The 27,978-nt window shown below is 39.8% G+C and overlaps 1 protein-coding gene across 7 annotated transcripts; it reads right to left on the bottom strand.

The window, feature by feature from the left end:
• Positions 1-434: 434 nt before the first annotated feature.
• DHX9 (DExH-box helicase 9) lies at positions 435-27,487 on the bottom strand. 7 transcript variants are annotated; one of them, XM_061345678.1, is made up of 27 exons: positions 27,292-27,487; positions 25,452-25,592; positions 24,412-24,532; positions 24,034-24,173; positions 23,500-23,645; positions 20,353-20,399; positions 19,558-19,691; positions 18,866-18,955; positions 18,609-18,770; positions 17,293-17,370; positions 16,744-16,935; positions 16,088-16,229; positions 15,498-15,580; positions 14,157-14,313; positions 13,484-13,584; positions 12,455-12,668; positions 12,164-12,258; positions 11,940-12,013; positions 11,098-11,250; positions 9,324-9,484; positions 7,687-7,798; positions 6,895-7,056; positions 6,606-6,733; positions 5,291-5,520; positions 2,784-2,899; positions 1,780-1,980; positions 435-897 (listed from the first exon to the last, which is right to left on the bottom strand). In XM_061345678.1, the coding sequence occupies exons 1-27, from the start codon at positions 27,400-27,402 to the stop codon at positions 627-629; spliced, it is 3,762 nt and encodes a 1,253-aa protein (XP_061201662.1). In that variant the 5' UTR covers positions 27,403-27,487; the 3' UTR covers positions 435-626. The 7 variants fall into 7 exon arrangements, with proteins under 7 accessions (XP_061201662.1, XP_061201663.1, XP_061201664.1 ...); XM_061345679.1 differs by having other exon boundaries at positions 24,037-24,173; XM_061345680.1 differs by having other exon boundaries at positions 24,034-24,146.
• Between the last annotated feature and the right edge of the window lie 491 nt (positions 27,488-27,978).

The raw sequence follows: 27,978 nt of genomic DNA, 5'->3' as shown, positions 1-27,978 counted from the left end.
ACACTGCCTCAGATGAAGGGCACAGTTCATGCTTCTGAGATTGCCTCAGGTTTTGCACAGACAAGCAGCATCACATCAGTCTTGAAAAAGGTATTTTATGTTCCTGCATTACCCGGATCAGCAAAAGAGCTCATCAGCTGCTGTGCCACAAAGTGTAACACAGCATGCAGCAGGCAGTGGCTGGCTGCAAAAGGCTAAGTGCTGCCTGCCATAGACAGAGAACCACTGCAGCAAGACCAATTTGCACAGTTTATTAGATAACAAAGGAAAACCCCCACTGAGCCAAAGTTCTGTAATTTGAAATTTGTTTGGCAGAGAATGGTTTTAGACACTGAAAAGGTTTCCTCAGAATACCTTTTGCCTTCTACAAACAAAACTAACATCAGAACAGCTCCAAAATCTAAATCCAAATATAAAATTCAACATATAGCATATAAGTCTTTAAACCAAATGCTTTATTGAGAACTAAATCATACAACTTGCAGTAAATTTCTTAACGGCAGGATATATTACAGAGCTATACTTGTACTAAGAAACTGAAATGGCAAACAAACTGGTAAGAGCAAGAAAGGAATTCAGAAGAGGAACTTCAGTCAAAGTGGAAAAAGTCCTCTGAGCTTCTGTAACTACCACCCACCCCTCCCAGAATCCCCATAGCCTCCTCTATAGCCACCACCTGCTCCTTGAAACCCTCCTCCTCGATAGCCACCCCCACCTCCGTAGCCTCTCCCGGAGCTACCTTGGTATCCTCTTCCTCCTGAGCACCTGCCAGAGTAGCTGTAGCCATGGTACCCTCTACCCCTGTAGCCAGAGCCATGTGAGTAACCTCCCCAGCCTCTGAAGCCACCTCCGTTGTCATAGCGACCCATTTTGGGGGGCCGAGGACCATCGCCATACCTGCAAAAAAAAATATTACATACTTGATGCAGTCTTACAGATTCTATTTTTTTTTAATTACAGGAATGACCAATTGCCAAGATGCTCAGTTAAAATGCTTCTAATATCTGTTAACAGAATGCAATGACTGAATTACACTTGTGCTTTTGCACCTTGTCCACTTCAGTAAAGAAAAGCTAGGAATGGCCTCTCATGGCACCTAAGCAGTCTCTCCCTCTAAATTTCACACAGGTCTACACCTGTAGTGAGTTTTCCCTCTCAATTCCACTTTTCCAGCTTTCAAAAAGTCAGAGAGCCCTGATCCTGTTTATGTGAGCACAGTGATCTTCATTTTGCTCCTCACAAAGCACAGTGGGGTCTACATCAAAGCTGTTTTTTGCCTTAGATTACTAACAGCTCACAAGTGTTTTCATTTTTCTTTGCTTCAGAAGTAAGCCATGAAATTGAGGGGCAAGGGAGGAATGCAAACACAAATATTTATTTTATCTCCAGAGACAAAGACCAATAGGTTTGCCCAAAATAAATTTGCATTCTCTTTTTTTTAAAAGTCATCATGTTTTGGATGAGACATTAACAGCTTTTATTCCCCTGAGCCATTTGTCCTTCCTGTGAAAACAGGCAATGATCTACCTGCCTCAGTGTCGGAACATGACACTTTTACATACATGCAGACTACTGACTTTGAAACAAAAGTCTAAGGCTCCTGTCCACACAGGAGAAAACTCTCCTCATGGTTTTAGTTCTGGATTTCTGCAGCCACTGTGCAGGGAGCTAACAGCTCTGACCTGCTCTATTCAAGCTCTTACTGTCCTTGGGGGCAGAGGTACTGAGCACTCCTGACCCCAGAGCTCCAACTGCACAAGTCAATGAAGCCAAGCTAACCTTGCATTGGCAGCCATGAGACCAATGCCTGCAGCTGACGGCCTGGAGATGTGACGGATCATATTCAGCATTCGCTCATATGCTGGGTCCAGCTGCCGAATCATCTCAGGATTTTTAGTCACTTCCACAACAAGAGCTTCCATTGCAGCACGCAGAGCAGTGATGCAGGCAGCTGCATTGTGGGACATCTTCAGCTTGATCCTAGAGCACAAATTAGTATATTTATGTATCACAACTTCTAGGAGACAACCTGTTGTGAAAGATGTTCTGTAGAGTGGGTTTTCATTGAGTGATGCACACACTGAGCCAGAAATCTATATTCTCATCTTTGACATATGAATTTGTCAATGAAAGAGCATGAAATTCAGAAAGCAAAATTTTTTGGATCCCTAAAATCTGGCATTGATATAACTATCTATCTGCTTACATTTTCTCTTGAAATTTAACACAAACGTCACCAATATACAACCCCTAGCACCAAAACAAAGATTAAAAAGAAAAACAAACCTAAAAACATGAGACTGGATATTAGTGAATTAAGCTGAAGCAATTCTTAACCTCCATTTTACTGAGCTGGGCAAGGAGAAGACAAAAACCAGATGGTATTTAGTCATGGCCATAAAAACAACCATTTCTCTCCTCAAACTGTATTCTGGGACTTCAAAAACAAGGTTTCCTCAGCCTCTATCTGAAGACGAGGTGCAAAACATATAGTACCCTTACTCACATTCCAGTTAAAGGGGAAAAACCCAGTCATTTTTATGGAAACCGCCTGGTATTATGTTTTCAATTTAACCAGACAATCTGCATGAAACAGTACTGCCAATATAAACCCCTCCCTTCCTCACAGGAAACAAATGTAATGCCTTCACAATTAGCCTATAGTGCACAGCTTGCTGCAGGGTTCCTATTCTATAGAGATTTACATCGTGTTAGCAGATGCTCGCCCTCAGTCTGTGTTCTTTCACACACTTGCATATTATGAGCACCAAGGAGGTCCATACCAGTCATCTACCAGAATGAGCTCCCCATCCGACAGGACTTTCTTGGAGGCAAAGAGAAGCAGCTGCAGCGGGCTCACCAAGGTCATTGCTTTGGCAGAGATAGCTCGTGTTCGAATCTGCAGGTGGAAGAGGAATATGACTCTTGAAATGGAAAACAGATCTCTACACCTTCCTCTGGCCACTGAAACCAGAGAATTTTCTGTAACAAAAACAACCCCCTGCACAAAAAAACCCTAGGTATAAAGATAGGAAATTACAAGAGCACATGTGCAAACAAAACTGAATGTGAGGCAGACGTTTACGGGGATTCAGCACTGGCTAGTGTAAAACAAAACAAAACCCCTCAAACAAAAAAAAAAACCCACAACCAAAACCCACAAAACAAAAACCCACACAAAAAAAGACCCAAAACAAAACACCCCCAACTAAACACCAAAACAACCTGCCATTTTAAAGTATTAGTTCTTCCATCACTGCATGTCTGAAATTATGCAGCTGATGTTTTGCAAGAGCTAAGCTATCTTACACTTTGCCAACCCAAAAATGACTAAGGCATAGCTGAATTATCTTCCACCTTTGTCACTGCTGTGGCCGTGATGGGAAGCTCATTGCTTCTTTAGTAGGGGCCTACACATGCAAACTTGGAAGTTGCTACACATCCATGCAGCCAACCCACTTTGTCATTTTATAGAAACAAGACCTTAAGCTTGTACCTGGAGTGAGCACTTGGAAAATATCAAGCCAACTGTCCTGAGCCAGAAATAATGACACTGACTACACAGGCTACTGCCCTTCATTTTAAAGGAGGAACTGAAGAGCAGTACTTAGGATTTCAGCTTCCCACCCTGATAGCTGCCTTTCTCCCTCCTTCCTTTCATAGAGGAGCATCATGGGTAGAGTCTGTTGTACCTCTGGGAGAAGATTTGCTCCCACCTGGAAGTTACCACACATGCTCAATAGAGAGAAACTTTCAGACTTGAATTTGTGACAGAAAAATGGCCAGTGCAAGGAGCACTGAACTTGCAGGTCAGTGAGAGACTGCTAAATGCAGCAAAAAAACAGACAACCCATCCTCAGAGAGAAGCTGTCTTTTAGCAGGTACATAATGGGTAAGAAGAGAGCTGAATAGAAATCCTTCCTTCACCCCAGTCTCACCCAGGTCCTCTCTTAGCCACTCTTAAGCCACTGTGTTAAGTCAGTCGGTTTCCCATGTGTATTTTGGTTTAATAAAGCATAGCTTTTCGAGTTTAAAAGTCTTCTGTTGTTTCTAGGGGAACTCACTTTACAGAGATGGTTGTGGCAGGTCAAAGGTCTGACCCACTTGGGATCCTGACATAAAGGGTGAAGAAGACACAAAGCCTCACTACAGCTCTGAACTATGTACGCAGAAATACAGTGTCAAGTTGAGCCCACAGCCAGCACCCAAAGGAGTCAAAATTCCATTTATTACTGTGTGGTTTGTTTGCCATTACTAAAACAAGCTGCATGTCAGGAAAAAGGACTGATGATATAAAAATTAGCATAAACAAACTGTAATTGTCAACTAACCACTGCTGACAGGTGACAAAAAAGAAACCCCTACAGCATCAGTTCTGCTGTATCTTTAAAGGCTCTCCTTACAGCGGGAGGCTTTGCTAGTTCAGTGCTTGTTCCCAAACATAGTTTTACAGCACTTCCCAGGCAGAAGAAACTCTGAAGAAGAAACAGGTGGTTTCAGCAACAAGGAACAGAGCTTCGGGGCCTCACCATCACTGTGCTGGAGTAACTGCACAGGCAGCACAAGCAGGCCGGCAGCTCAAGAACTATCTCCTGCTACATCCTAGATAAAGGCACTGCCTTCATATGCTCCTTGAAAAAAGGGTGAGCAGGAGCAGTTGCATTCATGCTGGCAATCACTGAAGCATATGAGAGGACACAGGGGTTAAAGTGTACATGTACACTATGTGCTAAGTACACAAAATTAATGGCATAGAGGAAGAGGTCATGGAGACCCTGAGGAAAGCATCTCAGAGTTTTTATGAGACGCTTGGGAAATGGGAGTTGTCCTCAGGAGATGACAAACTGCCTACATGCCAGAAAGAGAGCACCCCACTGCCGTATTACATGCTCCCATTTTGCCTCTGGATTCATAAGCAGCAGGGGCAATACAGGCAAAATTTCTTTAGTGCCTAATTAGTATGGAAGAGATCCCAAAGCAATCTCTTAAAGAAGATAATAATTTAGATCTTTCCCTGTGACCGGCCTGTTTTCACAAAACTCACAGGAACTTTCTATGCAGCTCTACTTCTACTGCATTTAGTTGACTAGAAGTTACTGGAAGGCTGAGTGACACCATGACCACATAAGATTCACCTTCCAAAAAAACACCAACCAACCAACCCAACAAACCAACTCCCCTAAAACCAATCTAAATACTGCATGGTGTAGGTTTTTTCTTATGGCAAGAGAGAGATAGGCAGAAATACAACTTGGTAGCAAGCGATCAAGAACAAATTCGAAGTCTTTACCTTCTCTCCAAAAACAAAAAAAGGTGATGGATACTTGATTTCCTGGCTGCTGAAAGGGCAGTTGACAGATGATTTGTGAATGAGTGCACTATGCCCCTCAGTGGTAAGAATTTTCCTCTTCTCCTTGTGGTAGCAGACATTGGGGTAGACCCCAAAAGCAAGCAGAGAAATTACAACATCCAGATTATTATCCGGTCCAGTGTTGTTAAACGGTTGAGTCATCAAACATTCTGTTGACAGAGAACAGAAGACTGGCTCACATCCACAGGTCACGTAGGACAGTGCAGCAGAGTTGTTTAGGACCCTGGATCAATGCATTTTCTGACTGAATCAACTGGTAGATATGCATCTGTTCTCAAATGACCTCTGAACTCAAAACATTTCAGTTCTAGATTCAATTTTCAACTTATTCATGGAGAGAAAAAAGCTGAAAAATACTACTAACAAAAGAGGTATTTTTTTCTCCTGAGCTTTTCAAAAACAAGGAAAGAGGGGTTTGCCCAGAATGTGCTGCACCACAGTGTGTTTACTGTCATTTGTTTTGGAGATAGATCTTTTGGGGGAGGTCAGAATGGATGTTTTCATTAGTTTATTTGTTACAAACCTCCCCAGAGTCTTTAGTGGCTTGTTTTCAGGTCATCTTGCCCAGAAATAAAGTTAAGGATAAATGCAGCAATGATCCTAGCAGCATGGGAAGAATTAAAAAAAAAATAAAAAATTAAAAAGAGGAGGAAGAGAGGAACATCTGCTGAATCCAGCCAGTCATGCCATTTCACTGAGCAAGCTCCTCAGGAACATCAGGCAAATTCAGAACCTGGTCAACTTGAAGTTCTTTCTTAGAAAATATAATAACATGCAACACTACTGCACACCCCTCCTGTGGCACAAACCCAAAAAATCATAGGGCACAGCACACTATTTAGATCACACAGACTCCCCCCTAAAGCTAATGAAAAGAAGGGAGGAAGCACAGCATGGCACATTTTGGAGATGCAACATGTGAAGGAGAAAGATCAGTCAGTTAATTCTCTAAGGTCAATTGCTTAACAGATTTTTAATCCTGCAGCCCTAACCTCAGCCTCCAAAATCTCCCTATGTTGCTCCACAGCCATCACAGCTTCTCTGGTTTTAACAAATACGACAGAATGACTCAGCACTAAAACTTCATCTGAACGCAGCTGTAAAAGCAGAATGGCTTTATGGCAAATCCACTATAGGCCTCTGTGCTTGTGTGCTCATCCTAGATTATCTTGTTTATTTCTCATCTCATAATGAAAAACACAGTCATTAAATTACTATGTCCAAGCAGAATCACCTTCAGGGAAGCCGGAACTGATAAGTATATCTTTCAGCTGGACTTTTGCTTCCCAAGTCATTCTAAGAGTAGCCATGCTGAGTCTTTTGTGTTCACAAAATCTTTTTTCTGCTTCTTCACCACCCATTCTAAAAAACAAACAGAGTGAAATTAGAAGTCTGTTCAAGAAAAGGGAAAGTGCAACAGTCTAACTGTTATAGCATCCACTGACATATTTAGTCTGGCCACAGATCTGCTCACCCTGTGTTACCCATAACTTCTCACCAAATTTCATGCCAAGATAATATACCTTGCATCATCCCAGGCTTGGAAGACGGAAAGCAAAGCAACATGATCTGAAAACCTGCTCCCAGCAAAATTCCTATGGACATAACCCAGGCGTTTGCCTTCACAGATAAAAGGTTCAGGGAAACAGGTAGCTGCAGAGATGGTACAAACAGCATCCCCCACACTGAAAGAAATCACAAAAGGATCCGGTTTATTCACAGTATTGTTGCCAGCAGGTTCTACAGGCTGTTGATACTAGTAAAAACTTTTCCACAGGAGACCTTAGTAATTTGGCCCTTTTCTGCCAGAGTTCTTCACAGAAACACCTTCCCAGAAGCTGATGTTAAAAATTAGCTCCAATTCCAGTACTTTCACAACAGCAAGAGCTTACAAGCCCTTTGTCTAATCTTCCCTCCAGACATCATCTTCTGGTGAAAAGGACCCTACAGCCATCACAATTACAAATAACAGATCTCTATTTCTCCCAGGCAAAACATGTAGATTCATTTTTCTTCTTATCTAAGTGTCACATTTCACATATCCCCACCTCTAGCTCACTGCTATACTTGAGTCCCACTCTTATTTCATAATTACTTAGCCTCTACTGCTCCCTTGCAGTTAACTCTGAATTTCATTACCTTACTCCCTATACCTGAAGTTATTTATCCTTTGTTCTCATGAATATTCAGTCTCCTATTCCTAGCTGTAGCATTTATTGCTCATTTAAATGTATTGTTTTTTCTCTTGTAGAGTGCATGTCTAGAGGCTGAAGAACTCGGAGAAACAATAAGACCATTGAGACTACTGAACTTACTAAAAAATACAGCCCATTATCATCATCTTGCCAAGACGAGGTTCAATGGGAAGTTTGGCTAGGATTCTTCCAAGAGGTGTCAGCTCATCATTGGAATCCAGGGCATCAAGCTCTGAAACAAGATCTCTTATTATCAAAGACTGTTAGCTAAACCTTCTGTTCATCAAAAAGAGATAACCACAAACTTTCTCTTCCATGAGGCTTTGCCTTCCATTACCTAAAAATTTTTACCTGAGCTCATCCTCAAACTAGCAAATCACTGTCAATAATAAAATCTAACATATACCTGTGGCTATTTGCTGTACAGACTAAAGGGTCTCATTAGTATCTCTCTAGCCATTTGGCCATAAGCATTAAACTCGACTTCATAAACCTCTTAGTAAGTTAGCATGACAAACAATACAAGTGTGATCTTTAACACTCTTTCAAGATATAAATGAAAAATGTGAACTTATGGTTCACATGCTTTACTTACAACTACTTTGGGAAACTTCAGCAGAACTAAAAGCTTTACATTTAAAAAAAAAGTCCCAACCTTTATAACCTTAGTGATTAAATGGGAAAGCAAATAAAGGACTCCTTAGCCACTATGAAATCAATTTTTCTTGGTATCTATTGAACCAAAAGCCTGAAGAATATTTTGAAGAATAGCAAATCAGGCCATCATAAAAACATACTAATTGTATGCACACACTGAAAACAAACCCACAGGCTACCCAGGAAATAGAGGCACATGCAGAAACTGCTATTTGATGTTAAAACTGAAAACATCACCTTTTCCCCAACTTTGCATTTCTTATCTGCAGTGTAAGAAAAATACTAACAATTTTTAGATCAAAAAGTCATTAAATTTGAACACATATCCCTAGCTATGTTCATCATTCTGGTCCTCCTCCTGTATACAAGCAATGTAGATGTGTCACAGTTTTTTCCTAAAATCAATAATCATATAGATATTTCAGTTTTTAGAAATTTCAAGAGCTTATTTAGTGACATTTGCCAAGAATGCCGAGAATGTTTGAGATCACAACTTTAAATCTAAAGCATCATTTAGGGTTCCTCCCTGCTCCATTTTACTCATATTCCAGTTAGTACCTTCAAAAAACTGGGGAGACAGCTTAGCCCCCACCTCAGTTTCTTCTGGTTTAGGACACTGGTGCTTACGTATTTATAAACTGGAGATACAAGTACTTTGCAAAATACTGAGATCTTGGCTCAGCAAACTGTACAAGGCAGTAATTACACAATAAACTACTGACCTCTCTTCTTCAATACTTTTATAGAAGTTTTGTAACTGCCTTAGGCACTGGTCTGTCATACACAGCAGTGCCACAGCTGGAAAACAGGAAGCTGGAAGCGAGCATTAAGTTACTGGTAAAACAACAAAACAAGCCTTAAGTTTGAAGGCTCAAGTTTCTTAAAGGAATGACTGTCCACTTGGGAATTCAAGTATTTCTTCAGCTGCAAAAGACACAGCCACCCACACGATGCATCCAGGAAACACCTTGCTGTTTCAGACAGCATGCTACTACACAAACAATTCAGAGATGTTAAAGCAGTTTGTAAGTGATCATTATACTCCAAATCACCTAGAGTCAGCTTCATTAACAAAAAAACTTGTAGACATACAATATTACCTCTTAGCGTGCGTTCTGCTTCAATCACTGCATCCAAAGGTGGTGGTTCTATTGCTTTGGCCAAAAACTGACCAATTCCTCCCAGACGCAGCAATTTGATGCTCAAAGCAATTTCATGAAGTGGTGTTCGAAACATTTCGGGTGTCATATGGGTTTGAAGTCTTGAATGAGAACAAAAAAGCCCACATTTTTCTCAAAACAGGGTTTGATCACTATTCCCCCAGCATAAACTACTGCCCTCCAAAGCAAATACTGCCTCCCAGCCAACCTTTCAGGTCTCATTGTGCTCCTGTAGGTTAGGCACTTCTAACTAGTATCCGTCTTCTGTGCTTCTCAATTCTCAGGGTAAATTTTAAATGGAATTGTAGAGAGGATATAGCCCTCACATTGGCACTACCTGGTGTGGTTTCCAGTACGAGCTGACCACACAGTGTCTGCATGGCTGAAGCCCAGTTCACAGCATAGCTGTATCCAGCTCCACACTTGCCCCTCTGAAGGTCATCTCCTGCATTGCTAAGGAAGGTCTTATGCTCTCAAGACAGACAACCTGCTTTCAGCCTACCTTATGCACAAGCACTTCTCTAGTTGCCCTTCCATCAACTCCAATCTACCCAATTTGTCCTGCATGTTTCTGCTTTTATCACTAAGAGGAAGTATTTTTGCTGGATGCTTTCCAAAGGTGGTTTTCTGATAGAAGAAAGACCTCATGGAAATAGACAGCCTTTAGCACAGCATTGTTAGTGGTCATTTAGATTGCTGGTTGAAACCTGAACTCTATAGGAATGACTGCAGTGAGCAACAGAAAGCTAGAAAAGGTTTCACAACACAACTTGAACACAACCAGATGCAGTTGGCACCAGATTTAGACAGTATCTCTCAAAGGATTATCTGTACAAGTCCACACTCTCATTCCTAGGCACAGTGGAGCTAGTATATTTTGGTTTTATATTCTTTGAAGAAAGGTAACCTTAAAGTCATGAAGTCACATGATTACTTTAGTAGCCCAAAATAAGTTCACTGGCAAAAATTCTTAACACTCCACTGTGCTAGACAGCAATCTAAATAAATTTGAGCAATTTCAGGGAAGTTTTCAATCAACTGATGCTTTCAGAGGTTATAGAAAGCAGAACATGAAAATACAGCTATGTAACAGCTGAGAGAGGAGCACTGAAACTTTTGTAAGAAAGATCAAACACTGAGTGCAACAGCTGTGTAGACTTCTACAGCCAGCAAAATACTTTCACTGCTCAGTAACTGAGAAACAGCTTAGCAGATAGGAGAGGTCAAAAGTCTCAGCAGCAAAGATGCTAGAGCAGCGTGAAGGGGCTTCCTGGCCAGAGAATGACAATGGAGGCAAAAATAGCGTCTGTCTTCCCTCCTTTTTACCACTTAATGACAGAATTGCCCGTTACATGAAGATGCCAGGATCCCACAATGCCTGCAAGCAGACTAGCGCCTTATCCTCATTACAAAGTTCTTTTCTGCCTTGCTTCAGTTCCCAAGAACCATTATTTTTCTCCCAAGAAGTTCTGTAGGTTGCAGTGAAGTTCTTAATACCATGAACTATTTATTTACCTCACCCTATGGGCAAAAGCATATAAGCATATATAACTTTTTTTAATGCAAAGAAAACGAGATTCCAGTGTGAACTGATATCATGCACCTCCTCTCTGTGCTTTCTGAAAATTATTTCCCCAGTTTGACCAGAAGTAGCAGACAACAGTTCTGGGGGAACTCTCAGGGGTTACTTTATCTCTAAAGAGCACAACATCACCTTTCGAAGCGAGCTCTGCTGCACAAATAGAAACAAAACCCAGCACGCACACGTCCAGCTCTTCCTTTCCTCTGCTCCAAATTAGTTTTTGATGCCCAGACTGTGGCATAGTTTGTCATGTTATTATGAGCAGTGAACAGCTTCACTTTTTGTCTGTCAAGAAAAAAAAAGAACAACAAAAACCAATCAAACAAAACAAACGACAAAGCACTTCAGATCAACTGCTCTTCATCTCAAGTCCTGCCAAATCAGTTCTTGGTTTATTCCTTGCAGCCAAACTGCTTTTAAGAAGCAAACCACCCCTGTATGACTGGCTAAGTTTTGGCTAGTTAGGGATCTACCTGGAAGCTAAAGTATCACAAAAAACTGCTACCCAAGCTATACACAGAATGCAATTTTTGCAACTGTCTCAAAAGCTTAAAATTCTCATGCAATTCTTGAGATGCCTGTGTGCAATGGGCTCAGAGAACATGCACAGCAAGACAACATAGGCAACTGACTACAAAAATCTTCTTCTTCTCTATCAGCTATACACCAAGTGTTTGTAATACTCCTTTGGCAGATGACATATTTCAAATACATGTGGAGACCCAGTGACACTTCACATGAATACTGCCAGCATGAATCTAGCTGGCATGAATCTAACCGGCCCACTGAAATGCCAGTGAGATTTGTAACTGTGCTGAACAGCTAAAGACAATGAAAGTTTGTCTTCAGTGAGTCAGTCCTCAAATTCAGCTTTGTGACTATGGGAACACAAGGCAGTTCTTCATGTTCAGAATTCTTTTCTGCATTCCAAAGAATAGGGTTTATAAAACAAAAAAGCTACTTCATGAACTCACTTGCAGGAGTCTATAACATAGACCACATCATTGATGGTAATGCTAGTCTCAGCAATGCTGGTAGATAAAATAACCTATAAGAAACAGGAAATGCATATTAAAATATATTTGGTCTGAAAAATTTACAGATAGACTGCAAGACAAACTATGTAAGTTATATGAAAAAGTCAGTAACACATTCCACAAAATCACAACACAACTCCAAACAAGGAAGGCTCTCATACTTTCATTACTCCAGCAGGCACGGGATCAAACACTCGACGTTGCTCCTCCAGAGGAATTTGTGAATGCAGAGGTAGAATTCTATACTGGTTACCTCCTAAAACATGAAAAAAAGAAAGTCAGTAACTACCATTACGTGGATCTCATTTATTCTTTGCACAACATAATAATTTCTACCCATTCATTCTCATAACAAATCCAGCTCCCTATGTCACTCATCCAACTCTTATCTTTACGCAGTCAATAGCTTCCTTCAGAAAATATGAAATATAATAGAACACGGTTGCTAGTACCAAAGCGTGGATTCATTTCTAGATGCTTCTGCATTGTATATATCAAGTTCCAGCCAGGCAAGAAAACAAGTACAGCTCCTGGGACATTCAGAGTCCTGATGTAAATTAGCAGGGCCTCAATGAGTTCAAAAGAAGTTTCTTTTTCACTCAGCTGAGCCATGGCATGCTTTGTTTCTGGGCCATAATCATCACTGCAAATAAGGTTGCAATTGGTCTGAAAAAAGACAAAGCAAAAACAAAACAAAACACCAAATAAAAACACCACACACAAAAGAAATCATATAAATTAATTTACTCAAACTGTGGAGACTGGCTGGTCAGGCAAATAGTAAGATGAGATACATGGGTAGCTTACAGGGGAAACCATCTCAGGCACAGCTCACATACTGACCCAATGAGCAGTTCAAATCCTGCTTCCCCAGCTTTCTAATGTAAGAACTTAATTATAATTTCATTGCACTAAGTTATAACTCAACACAAATTTGCAGCAGGAAGCTATCAAACTCATTTAACTTCAGATGAACTGGGATAAACTGAGAAGCTTCTTGAGAAAAACCAGTCATTTTTTAAAGATTTCAAATAGCTGACCTAAACAGTAGTTTCAGACCTACAAATTAAAAGCTGTACCATGAAAGTGAGTTTCTTGTCAATGTCTTTGAGCACTAACAGTATCAACTGCAAAAGAAGGGAAAGAATCTAAATTTTCACCCTTGAAAAGGTATCGCAAAGCTCGTATTTCTTTATCTATTTCTTCTTCCAAGATTACCAATCTTTTCACTTTTGAAAGCATGTCATTTCTACCTTTAGAGATGGAAGTTGACAAAACAGGAGAATTTTAGCTTCAACAAAAGAAGTTTACAAGGTCAATGAAAAAATTAAATTCTATTTCTGAAGTTAACAACAATCTTTGATATTGAAAATACAAAAGCTGCTAAGAATGTGAAGTTCAACAACGCCCAATGATTTACACTTGAGCTAGAGTCTTAACTGGCACTTGCATAACTTTTCATATTAAGAAGTCAAACATACATCATCATCTTCAGGACTTTCTTCATCCTTCTCTTTCTTCTTCTTTTCCTTTGGTGGAGGAACGAACTGAGTCATTTGAATGCAATCTTCTAGAAAATAATCTGCAAGGACAGTCAAGAATTGGTTATCAAGACTGACCATAAGCCTGTGTAAGGGAACAATTCTTTTTATCACCTCCTGAACTCCCCCTGATGTAATCACGATGTTTCAGAGTATGAAGCCAAGACTAGAGAAAACTCCTTGGCTGTCAGCTAAGGTATCAGAATTATTCCCACACTATTCCTATGATTACTCCTCTATTCAATATACTTCCACATTATTTTTTTCTGGTTTGTTTTAGAAATACTGGCTGATTTAAAGCCATTTTCATTACTTCTAATATCAAAGACAACTGATCTGAAACTTTACTATTACCATATCATTCTCCAATGGAAAAATACCCCAAGCGGTAGTGCTTTGGGGGTGGTAGTATTTTTTGTTTGCTTTGTGTTTTTAAACAAAATGGTGCTATGAAATGGTTCACTGTTACTGACTTCTTTGCCCAGGGTAAGCCGCATCTGTAAAACATGACAATCTACAAGAAATGCGTATCTTGCTTTCATCACAGTCCTCAAGCATGTGACTAATAAAATAAAAACGAAGGCAGTTCCTGAAAGTACAACCGATGATTTACCTCGGACAGGAAAGGTTCTACCAAAGACTTCAATGATTGGACAGTTGAAGAAGTATTCACAAAACATACTAGTGTCAATGGTGGCAGACATAAGGATAACCCTGATTTCAGGATATGCCTGAATTACATCTCTCAGCACCACCAGAAGAAAGTCAGTCTGCATATAAACAGAATAAAAGCATCGTTAATTTCCTACCCATAAAAATCAGTATCTTCCCAAGTGACCAGAAAGAATTACAAAACCATATATATTTACTGAACAGGAGCCTTGCTGGATATGAGAAGTAACAAGTGTCACAGAAGTGTTCCATAACCAGAAACAGTTGTCAGAGCTTTGTTGTGAAAATACTGCAGTTCCTGGGATAAGTTAATTTTAGGATTTCCAGTGCAAAGGACCGTTATTCTTTTCTCAGAATGAAAGAAACTAAAGAAACGCATTCAAAAATAGTTTGCTTCCTTCCTAACAATATATTACAACCTAAGGTCTTTTTAAACTTCATTTATATCTAAAGTAGCCATAGTTCATAAAATAAATAGGAATGATCCAGTGCAGCTATATGCAAATTTTTATAGTTCTGTTTAAACATAGCATTTATGTAGCTTTACCATGCAGTTAGGCAGGCCCTTACTTCAACAGATAAAATTCCAGTCTCATTCAAGATTTCGAAACTTGTATTTTATATCATTAATACAAACTTAGTAGATGAAGAGATGCATCAGAAAAATCTGCATTGCAATTCCATCCAAATGAGTCCCCAGATTCTGTCAAAACAAACTTAAACATCACGTCAGAACTTAACTGTTTCTTGCATTGTTGGTGTGGGCAAAATTGAAAACTACACGGAATAACTAAGGGGACAGAAAATGTTTCCCGTTTCTTAAATTACATAAAATCCATTCCCTAATTCTACTGTCATTTTTCTTCATGTCAAAACCAAATTTAAATGTGTCAAGATCAAGACTGTAGCTTCTGTAAATACCAGTGCTGTTTTGTTACAGCAATAGAACATTGTCAGTATAAAAAGCACTCTAAAAAAAAAGGTGACATTCAACTCTCATATTTGGAGAAGACATGTTTGTACTGTGGTATTCTGTTTTCCATAGAGGACTAGGACAAAGATGATCCTAACAGGAAAAAACCCATAGGGCAGCAAGGAAGCACAAGTCCTTGCTCTTCTAACCATGTAAGAAGCAATAAAGACTTTGTAAAAACCTTACTGAAGATGGGAAACTCACATATATAGCATGGAGCAACACAGATTTTCCTTTTATACTAGAACAGATACAGAAGTTAAACAGAAGTGTAGCAAGAAATAGGACTGTAATCACCAGCTAACTCACATTAATGTCTCTCTCATGGATCTCATCAACAATAACATGACTAATGCCACGGATCCCAGCCTCCACTTTTCTCAGAAGAACACCTTAAACAGACACAGGAGGTAAATGTTCATGTAAGTAAAAGGGAAATCTTCCCCCTTGCTGTTTCATCAATACCAATTGCACTGGTTTAAACATCAAGAAGTGTGCAAGCTGCCCAGTACTTTTTAGAACCCCATCTCCAATTGCTTTCATTTGTTCAAGAGATGGTGGGGATTATGAAATATTACTACTAGAAAGACTCTTTCTTATTTCCCACCCAATACTGCTTCCCCTTCTATCTTTTAAGGACAAACAATATACAGCAATTTTATCTCTTCAAGAAATTATTTCCATATGGTATTAGACCTGTTTTATCACACTTCTGAACAACAATCTTAATCTTTGGACAACAGCATGCCAGCAAACTTCTATCAGAAACCCACAACTGTTCAATCTTCTAAATCAAGTTCCTAAAAATTTTAATCTAACCATACTTCTGCTTTTGCTGCTACTCAAAGAATTCAGACCCTTAAGTAATAAGCCCCAAACACAAACAAAACAACACAGACCTACGGTGCAGAAGAGCACACTGGCATGTGGCCGAGGAAGCACAGATTCAAATCGCACGCTATATCCACAGCTTTGCCCAGGTTGTTCTCCTCTCTCATATGACACACGCTCTGCGACAGAAACCGCACTAATCCTCCGAGGCTGAGGGATGAAAAGGTTTTCCCTAACTTAGTGACAAGGATTTGCAAGTTTAATGGAACACCATTGAAAACAAGAAATTATAAATGCTACACGTGTCCTGCCCTAAGATTTCTTTACAGAGTACTTATAAAACAGTAGTTATTAAACAGTAATAACTATAACAACATGCTTTTTTTCTTCTGAAGTGGTTAGTGCTGCACATAAAATTACAGAAGGATGTGAGGATATATAGGAACTACCAAGTGGCATTTGCCAAATTGTTTCCCCTTGGTCTGCCAAAAAGTTTTCACCTGGGCAAGGTACGAGCCAGGTTATCCCAACTGTAGCTACATGAAAGAACAACACTCCAAATGAAAAAATATACACAACACTGTGGTTTCTCCTACATGTAGGAATAAGGAGATGTTTTTATGAACAATGTCCTGCAATGATCATCACATTTCTAAACACATCTTAATAGGCGATTCCTAGTATCTGAAAACTTAAGTGGCTGCACTTGTAATGTATTCCTTACCTGTGTCACTACTATGTTGCACTCTGCGGCTCTGTTGGTTCTGATGTATTCATCCAGGATGTACTGTGGCACTTGTGTGGTTTTGCCACAACCAGTAGCACCACGAATTACAACAACAGAATTGTGATGGACTGCATCTAGAATTTCACTTTCAAAATTCTTTACAGGTAAGTCCTCTCTCTCTTGTTGGATCTGGGAAAAAAAAAATCCAGCACATTTCAAAAATCTAAAAAAAAAAAAAAAAACCCACCACCCCAAAGCCCCAGAATTCCCTATTCTGCTCCACATCCATACTTTGTCTCTTTTCTACACAGGTTTCACTTAAACAAAGCAAAAACTTTGTAAGAATAAATTATAGTTTGCATTTTTTTTATTTACACAGTGCAACAGATCTCCATATCCACCCAAGCACAACATCCAGCACTTCTGAAAACTTGGTGCCTATTACTACTGAAATCCAGTCTTTCACACTTTGTATACACTACATTCAACCTCTTCTGAAAAATAAAGACTAGTGCAAACATGCCATGTTACAGGAAGCACACTTACCCTTTGTAATTCTGGATCCTGCTCCAAACGGTACAGGAAATCACTTTTCAAATCCATGCTTATTTGCTCTGGAGTGAGCTGTCAAGACAAGACATTGTTTGGAGACTTCCTGACCCCACTGCCTACCTATATAAGAACTTGAATAAAAATCAGCCACAGCAACATAATGACTCCAAACACGAGCAAAGGATCATTTCCTACATAAGTCCCTGAAGTCAGTTTGGCCTATGAGCTGTTTTATTTCATTCATTCCAGTGTGTTAAAATTAACACCTCCTCAAACAAGTGGCCATCCTCAAACAAGTTTCTCAGAAAGATCCAAAATTCTCAAAAATAATGATTGCTTAAATTTAAAAACTTTAACTGCTTGAGAAAAACACCTTATTCAACAGTAAGCTAAAGAAAGACCTAGCTGATCATTAAGACACGGGGTTTTAATGAAAGGAGTAAAATAATGTAAGCACATTACCACCCACAGAATAGTAGCTAAAAGTAAGCAAAGAAGGAAATACATTAGCCAGCTCTTGTATTTCAGCTAAGAATTCTGAAGAAATTTGAATTTGTTACCAAAAGGCTAGTTGACTTTACTGAAAATAAGTTAGCTGCACCATGACTAGCACATAGAAATCCTAATGAGATTTGAACCTTGCTCAATTTGCAACGCCTGTAAACATACTACGCTTTAAACACCACCATCCAAATATATATCAGTTATATATTTTTTAAATCTATATGTAATGATCAATGTTAAACTCATGTCATTTATGGAAAAAACCTGCAGTCAAAAGAAGTATTACATTATTACTTTGGTTCTAAGCACTCTCCTTCCCTGTTTTAGGAAAGCCAAGTTCCTGCCCTGGGCATCTTTTGTGACCAGGTTGTAACAGCAGCCAAATTAAACTTCCAAACTGGGCGACTTAGTGAACACCAGCTTGCAGCAGTCTCTCCTCCCAGAAAAGAAAGTCCTAGGATGGAAATACAGGGAAAAGAGGCTACCAAATTATAAATATGCCCAAAAAACTTGCTTTGTAATTTCAGTTAGAACTTTGTATGGGCTGTACAGTAGCAGGCAAAAAGTGAAACAAAGAAAAGAATTGGGACATCCAAGATGCTACTGCTCATAAAATGTAATAAAACATTAAATACAAAGCTCTCCTGCTAAGGAAAAGACTTCCTTCCTCAAGTTCAAGAAATATTATCAGTGTAGTGTTTTATCCTTTGGAATAGCTTACACTTTAAAACCTGAGTGGAGAATACAATTTTGAAGTTCCAGAATTATGGCGAAAAATAACAAATCAATTTTTTAAGCTATCTTACGTTTGCCAGAGGACCCTCATCAATATTGCAGCTGGTCCAAGGGTTCCAGTTGGAATGAGGTGGTGACCACGGAACAACTCCCAAATGACTCTGTCTTTGCGATGGTTCAAAATGGGCTAACTTTCCAACATTTATCAGAACAGGATTACTGGAATCTTCAGGCTATAAATCCAAAAGCAAATTTGGCAAAGAAAGATAAATGTATTAAATGAGCAGGCCTGATGTTAAATACTCGAGTGTCTGAACCACATACTCACCGAAGGCACAATCTCCAGGGACAGTTCCTGTACAGTCTTTTGCAGCTGATTTTCTAAGTCAGAAGACAGCGACACCTCATAGGGTTCCACCTATTAAATGTTTAAAAGCTATATGTTCATATACACAAAAAGACAGACAACAGAATCCAGAACTGCAAGATGCTAAGGAGCATACTGTACCACCAAAGTTACTTGTGAAATAAGGCCAAAGAGCGCCATCTTCTGTGTTCAGAATTCACATTCTCCAAACTTTTTGCCAAGCTTTCATCCAACAAGAATCCACAGAATATTTCTAAATAGCTTAGCTTAATTTCAGAGAAAATTATTCCTAAACTTATAACCAAATACCAAAAAATGTTAATGTGCCAGAGAATGAAACCAAATAGCCAAGAACTGTACATATAATAAACAGAAATCTTTAAGCTTCTAGAAAATTTAAACTCAAAAAAGCATTTATTGTAAATCATATTTGATATGCTGTAAAACTAGTTTACTGCTCCATTCAATACACACGAAGTTATATTTCTGATCCAAATCACTGGCCAGAACAGAAACAGCTGCTAGTCTAAAGAATCAAAATTCTTATTAACTTGTAAGCTGTTAATATAAATATTGAGAACAAATTCTAACTCACCTTGCTTGTGTGTTATTAAAATGAAAGCAGCAATTTCCAAACCTTCTACCAAACTCACCGATTCTCCCTTTTTCTTTGTCTGCCCAGAATAAGGTTCTATGACACCAAGATGGTACAGCTGTCTAACCAAGGAAAGGGCACAGGACTGTGCTGCCAGCTTTTTGTTTGATCCATGCTCACGACTGAAAATCCCTGCAGCACAGAAAGTTCAGAGCTATAATAACTGATAAGTCAAACAGCTGCCACAGAAGATACTACTCTGAAACGGGCTCACTGCATCCAGAGGACAGGTTTCATGGAGAGTTTCAAATCTTGATAAATCCAGAGCTCCCTCATAAAATCCCACCAGGTCCCTTCATCAGCTGGCTCATGCTAGCTGTGTAATGCCACTGATTTCCTGGGGAGCTCCTGTGAAGTTTTGTTTCTGCATTCAATGTCTAAGGAGCTATGATTATCCTGTACAATCCAGCAGCATCATACAAATTTCACAGCAAGCTCTACATAAATGGGTATGGTATGGATGCCCATTGCCTTGGGAACGTATTAGACATCGCATTTCTCAGGTATGGAAAGAACAAGTAATTAGGACAAACAAAGCCTACCATGTCCCACAAGTAGTTCTTTGTGCTGATAAAAAAAAGATTAGTGGAAGCATGTAATGGACAAGCAATAGAATGCAACAAGCAGAGCAGAAAGGAAAAAGGTATGACGCCAGGAAACAAACACAAACATGAACCTTCACTTCTGGAAGTGGCTCCAAAATGTAACTACAAAAGTCTGTACCCACAAGTATGACCTATTCCTCTGTACCAACATCCATCTCTTGTTAAGACAGAAACAAAAAGAAACTTACTTCTGCCCAACTGCTTCACATAAATGTTCATTTCTGCAACAAAGCTCCTGTAAACAAAATAACACAATGGTACAATTGCCAATAGCTGACACTGACACTCCAAAAATATCCACTTTCCAACTTTTCTAGGCAAATATCTGTGCCCTCAGTCAGAAATTCTCAACTTATCAATGGCCAAGATAAAACATTACAGCTTTTAGTCTCTTTAACCCATACTTAGTAGATAACAGACTTGCTATAGAACCGGCAGATTTGTTAAGAAGAGTCCTGTAAATGCTGCCATTTGGCATAGAAATTTTAAGCCGCATTATTAGGAAATATGCGCTGAGCTGTCTAAGTTTAAGGCAACAATTATAAAGAAGATAGCATGTTAATGTAGCATTAACATGCATCCCACTGCACCATTAACTGTATCCCACATTATACTAACGTAACCCACTAGAGTACGATGCGTTTATTAACCCAGTGCAACAGTTAATACAGCTACCCTGGATTTTGCTACAGATTTGGCCAGCTCAAAGCACAGACAAAACCAGATCATTTAGTCAAAGACCGTTGAACATATCTGCGTGGAAGGAGACAGAATACTTGAATTTTCAAGAAGCCATTACTGCCATACTCTGGGAACAGTGCACAGTCAAAACTAACTGCGCAGCAAATGTCACTGTTTGCATAGCAGGGATCTAACCAATTCATTTAAATGTCAAGTGGTATATTAATTTAGGCTTAAAACAAATTAGAAAGCCGTATGTCAGAGGATGATGGAAAACAAGATCCATGTTTTCAAGAATCACAAACCTAAGCCTGTATTTGCACAGATTAAGAATTAACGACAAATTTTTATACGCCAGGATTTAAACTGGCCAATGTGATTCAAGGTGTATGGGCTTTATCAGATTGAGATCCTCTTTGAAAACTACGCTTTAGCACTTCCACAGCTGCAGGCAGAACCTTATATCTGTGCCTTTCATTTCTTGCTGTAAACAAACAAATAAAAGGTTAAGTGAGGGATTTAAATTTCAAGTTAGAACTCCTTCCTGTACTATGAGTGAACTGACCTTCAGGCACAGTGGCTTCATGGGTCGAAGGCCACTGGCTTTCAGGGACACAACAGCCAACTAAGGCACCGATGACAGTATGTTTCTCAGCCAGGCCTATAGTCAGCATTCAATCTCATTCTCCTCCACCTAAGGGGAGAACAGCAACACCAGAAATCAGTTTAAAGCAGAATCCCATATGATTCTTTAGTACAGCCTCAGGAGCCCGTGTGTAAACACACACAGATCTGTGGTGTTGCCTGCTGCTACCATCAGCAGTGGGAACACAAGGAGGCAAAGGCATCCCATGCTACTGATGGAATCCCAAGATAGAAAAGCCATAACCCATCCATTAACATTTAGCTCATACTCCGTGTATTAGGAGAGCCATGTTTATATTTACAATTTATACCCTCCTGTTGTAATTAAAATAAAGTTTCTAAATCGAAATTTTCCAGCTAAGTTCTTATACCATGTCACTATGATTAACAACAAAAATACATTTCTCCTTTAAAAACATCTGAGAGCAAGGCTGACATCTGTTATAAAGACCATTACTTACAAAAGAATAAAATAAATCAGATTGGTAAGATGCATGGCAACTGGTATTTCTTAAGAAAACAAACCAAAACTGTATTACTGTCCTCAAAATCACAAAAGCATCTGAAACTACTCCTCTCCTATTATATAACCAAAAGTATTAAATCCAATCATTTGCCCTCCGTTAATGAACACTAGAGGGCACTAGGATTGTTTCATGCCTCCCCAGTCCATTGCAGCATAGTCACTTCCCCCTTCTGCCATTCCATCCAGGGTAATTCACACAAGCTTTCCTGGATGTAGTAACTAAGAAACCCTTAAATGCTTTCTGAAAGAACAGTAAGCAGGCTGAGAAACATACTGTCATTGATGGCCACTTTATTCTCCTCAAGTTTATATACTTTTAAATATGTTTAACGCTTTTACCTGCAAAAGGCATAACAAAATGAGCTGCATGAATATGTGCTCAAGAACTACACCTGCAACAAGTTTTTTAAAATTCCTAGTTCTGTACAAACTAATTTTTTCACGTCACTCACTTAATGGAAAGAAATGTCCTTGCTTCAAAACATAAATGAAGTGACTTGAAGATAGGTTTTCAATGAGAATTTAGAACTTTCTGACTCCAACATATGTACTTTAGATATTATAATTGCTTATAAGACTCAACAACAAAAGAATACCAGAAGCCCTGCAAGTGGGACTCTCATGGAAGACTGCAATAAGAAAATCTACTTATCTTTCTAAAAATAACTCTTCTCATAGAATACAAGTTCATACAATGCAAAAAACCCAAACCACAACCTCAAATGCAACAATAAGAACCCAGCAGCAGCATGCTATTGTTTCTGACCACAAAACATAATTGTATTTCACAAGGAATAATACAATATCCTGACGTTTTGATGATTTGTAAAGACTATTCCAAACAGGGGTAAAAAAAAATAAAATAAACCCCATCAATTCTTTATGCACAATCTGTTACATGTTATTTTCATTTGGGAGAGGCACATGCAAATTTTCTGATGGAATGGGCAGAAAGTCAAAAAAGTAATATCCATTTGCTTTCAACTGAAATTTAAGCCCCTCAAAACTCCTTTAGGAACATTCTGCCAAACTAATTTTTCCAGTAGAAGATTCCATTGCCAAAGTTTACTATAACAAAAAATATTAAAAAAAATGTCCTTAAGAGACATTTCTACATTAGCAAATGTAAGCATATTTAAGATTTACTCAAAGCATACAAACACGACTACAGTCATACAATTACTGCAAGCAACTCGGAACTCCTTCCATTCAAACTGACACCTCAACAGTTACCCAGAGCACAGTAATCATTTTTAAAAGCTGCTCATCCATGAAAAACATAAGACAAAAAATTTCTTCAGCCACTCAGAACTCAGTACAAAGGCTCATCACTCCCATTTCAAAATGTAAGGATTCTGTTGGATGATTTTGTAAAAACAGTTTTCTCAAATGGCACTGTGGAGCACTACAAGTGTGATTAGCCACTGTCACTGAAAATACTTCTAACCCCTTCATAAGCAGAAGGTGACCAAAACTACCAAACCTGTTATGATCAGGCCCCATTTCAGTGTATTTATATTCTTCCTGAATCTTCTCCTTTTGGAAAAACTGATTCAGGCGTGCCTTGGCATTGTCCAAGGTCCAGCTCCCATGAAGATCAGCATTTAAGTCCACTTCTGATTCTGAGGTCTAATTTTGGGAAAAAAGTATCATTTACTAGTTTTTTATATATTTCAGTTTTAAACAGACAACAAGTCTTTAAATAAACATGCCTAGATGCTATAAAATAATTAATACATTGCAGAAAATGCTAAAAAGTTCTCAGTATTTCCTTATTTTCCGCAACAAGGAATATATACAAACAACTGGATATTCACAGTATTCAAACTGATCTTTTTCTAGCTTAAACAAGTTACTTGTGTTAAAAGTCAGCAAATAAATCTGCAGCTTAAGTTAAAACCAACAGCAAAATGTATAAGATGAAACCGTAAGCTTGATTATAAATGCTAATAACATATTAAAGGGAGTGAAAGATACCTATTTAAGAACTAAAGGAGAACTCCATAGAATGACTTACTACCTGTGCTTCTTGCTCGTCTTTCTTTGAATAATAATCTTGCAAATTTGCACCTCGATCCCACTGAGCTCCACGACTGTCAGAGTTTCCAGGTGCTCCACCCGGGCCATTGCCTACCAGATGGGAAAAAAATAAAATAACTGCCCCAATGCATATTCTTAGCAATGGACAGGTATTGCCCAGCTATCTCAACAGGACATAACCAGTCCCTCAGACCTCATGTAGTCATTCACACCTCTGCCTTAAAACTCATTGTAGTTTCTAACTATGTAACTTCTAACCATCTTCTGTCTGCAGAATTACGCTGTGAGGGAAAACCACACACAAATCTATATGCATATATTACATGCACATACATGCAACCTACAGTTTTCACACACTTACCTATTTCAGCCTCTATAATCAAATGTGGAGGAAGAGGGCCACCCAAAGAAGAGCTGGAACCAGTAACATCTCTATCTATTTCATATCCTCCATCAGGGATATCACCCACTGCTGGCTAGGAAAGAAAATTAAGTAAAATCTCAGCATATTTGTATAGAATAAGTTTTTTTACTATTTAGGTAGAAAACTGTTCAGGCAGTTTAAAGAGCTCCTGCAACATTATACGATAGTTACCCCCAGCAGTACCCCCCCCCCCGTCACACCCTTTTAAAAACTGAAAGGAATAAATTGCTCAATATTTGGCTTTTTGTGGATGTTCTATAAAAGGATTTCCAACCAACAAGTAGCCCTTACTTGTTCATCAACCATAAACACTGCTTCCACTGATCAAACTGTTATCTAATACAGATATATCCTTAATGAGGCACTAGAAAGACTTCCCTCCCAATGTAAAACATGTGGCTTCATGCTTTATCTACTACTCTCCAAAACTGCTGTAAAGAGTTACCCTCCTCCTCCTCCTCAGCTTTTATGTGAGTCACTGCTGATACTCACATGGTTCACAAAGCATTATAAAAAGCAGTGATCTTGCTACACATGAAGATCTAAGGCATAAAGCATTAACAATTAAAAAAAGTCTAGTTTGAGATGTCTGTGATATTTTTTTGTTGTTGTTATTTTATTTCTTTAAAGTGCACAGCATTTTGTACCATAACATGCATTTAAAACAATTCTCAGTGTCAGGTCTGAATATTTAGCATTTCCGAAGTCAGGCTGTACCTTACAGGTACTCCGAATTCTTTCCAGCCTCATCAATCACACAGACCAACAGACAGCTGTTTTTACCAGATCACCCTACAAGTTTCACTAAATGTATTCCAGCTTTCCAGTACCACAAGCAGAACTCCTGCACATTCAGTCTTCTTCACTACACATGGGTGCCAGACTGAATGAACTCCAGGGCTGAAAAGCAGCTGGAGGCACAGCACTGCAATTAAAGGTTTTTCTTTTTTAAGGAGTACATAGCAGCTTACTCCAAAAGATGGAATTTCCTCTTTCTTCATTTCATTCACCCGAACTAAGTAATTGACAAAGTCTCGAGCAGCATTGGTCTGTGCATCTTTCTTGTTCGTGGAGTTGCCCATGCCAACATAGTTAAAGCCTTCTACTCGAACCTGTAAATAAAAACATGATCTGTGGCATGTACAAGTGAAGGAGCCTTGAAAGTAACACCGACAGAAACATCAAATCTCAGTTGCTAATAAGAACAGGAGAAACTTTACTAAGCATTGTCACATATCTTCATACATACATAGGTATTTCCGTAGGTTTTGAATGTATACTTTATACCTATTAAAGAAAACACCCACAGTCCGTTCTCAGAAAGCATGAGTATTACCCAAAACTTTGATACAGAAAACAAATCAGTGTAGGAAGGGATCCTGGCAACACACAGCAGCAAACTATGCCCAGGTTCACTTTCCTCAACCTTAATACCAAACCAACACATGAGGACAGGAGAGAGCTTGTGCGTCCTCTACTGTAGCTCCACATTATTACAGCTAGCAAGATAAAATCTATTTCATAAAATTAAGAGACAAACTTTACTGCAGCAATTTTGTATCAGGCCAGCTTATGTGACAAGCTGCTACAAACTTTGATGAAAGGATGTTTACTCAAAATTCAGCCTAACCAGATATTTTCCACCTGCTTTTCTGCAACCGTCCCTCATCTTAAACAGTTATTGTCTTCTTTTGCATTTGCAGTCAGCAACTTTGTTTCATTTCAGCTTCGCTGTAGAGCACTTGCACATTTCTGATCTACACTCTTTCATTCTGCTGATGAGATGAACAGCTTTTCACTACAGCTAGTTGTTCTTAAAAAAAAAAGTAAGCAGGCTTGCGTGTAACATTCCAGGTAGCTCGAACTAGAGTTTTGCACACCACAAGTGCCGGACTGCGTATGTCCTTTGGTGCTGAATCACACTGATAGCCAATAGCCATTTTCTCATCAAACAACACACTCCGCTAGTATTTTGCTTAACAGGTTCCAAACAGTGAACTTCAATTTTCAGCAGCCTAACCCAACAGAACAACCAAATAGTAACCATACTGGATTCACAGCCATCTCACCAGCCTGTGACAATTATCAAAAGAAAACATTAATCCTTTTCATCTGTTAAGTTTCTATGGATGCCCACAGGACATCAACACACAAAAACCAGAACATAACTGTCCACACAACCATTTCATCTGAGTAATGCTCAATCTTAGTTATAGTACCTTTAAAACTGGTTTAATGTCTCTGTGCTTCTCAGCTTTGTCACTGGTGAGAAAAATGAACAGGGAAGAAAGGGTATAATGACAAAACCAAGGTGCTTAGTGCAAATCTACGACGTTGTTCACAAACTAACCCATTCTGTACATGGCCTCTCACTTAGCATCTGCTCCTTCTCAGAGGCAACCCAAATTCAAAGCTCTCTGCTGGCACATCCACAATATCTGGAGCCATAAACAGAATAATGCTACAGCAGCGCACAGACTAGCAGCCAACCCAACAGAATTTTCTTAGTACATTTCAACGCAAGTTCGACAGAGGACCAAAGCCTTTCACGACGGTCATGCACAGTAGCCCTTGCCTGTAATTTCAACTGCACACAAAAACAGGGTCAACGCACACAAGCTGCTTCAGAAAACCGATTCCTTTTTACTGCGAGAGATATGTACGAACTGCTTCACTCGCACAAAACCACCGAGCGCATTGTACGCCACGCACAAGAACCCTGCACACCTTGGCAGCAGAGCGGCCAGGCCTCCGCGGCCTGCCCTCCCCAGAACTGCCTACCCCGCGGCCCCCCGCAGACGCTGCCCGCACCTCGCAAAGGAAAGTCTGCCGGCTGCGGCCGCCGCTGGCGCGGATCTCGTAGGCCGGCGTTACTCTCCTCTTTCCGCACCAAGCGTAGAGGTAATTCTTCACGTCCCCCATGGCTCCAGACGGTGAGGGAAGAGGACCACAACCCACCCACTACTCCCAGCACCGACCTAGCGTCTGCTTGCACCGCCCTCTGGGGCCTCACGGAGGAGGCCGCGCATGCGCGGCTACGGCGGCCGCGGCGGTTCATGGTAGCGCTAGGAAATGGCGGTGTTGGGCCAGGCTAGGTGGCGGTCGGTGCCCCGCGGCGAAGAGCCCCAGCACCGGCGGCACCTCCCGGAGCGGCAGCAGCGTGTCGTAGCGGCGACTCGCTCGGCTTATTCAGTGTCACAGCCTGGCTTCAGCCACACAAAGTGTTCCCTGGCTTGACAGACCACGGAGCGGAGCAAAGTAATTGGGGCCTGCTATGAAAATTCACCCTTATCTAGACGCTATTTGATGTGCCCTGTACTGAGATACTCAAGCCCCTGTTAGCGTAGGAGCATGGGGGTTTAATTTTAAAAGTGCCTACAAAGGAATTGGCGTGTATTCAGAAGGAGAGGGGCTCCACAGGCCCAAGCTGCTCCTGTCTGACCATGCAGGAAGAACGAACCTCTGAACCTACCCACAGCACTGGCTCCTGGCAAAGAC

The sequence above is a fragment of the Neopsephotus bourkii genome, unplaced genomic scaffold, assembly GCF_033783945.1.
Source record: "Neopsephotus bourkii isolate Nb327-2 ecotype Australia unplaced genomic scaffold, CSIRO-AGI_Nbou_v1 NB_234, whole genome shotgun sequence".
NCBI lineage: Eukaryota > Metazoa > Chordata > Aves > Psittaciformes > Psittacidae > Neopsephotus > Neopsephotus bourkii.
This window is presented reverse-complemented; position numbering and strand designations above follow the sequence as displayed.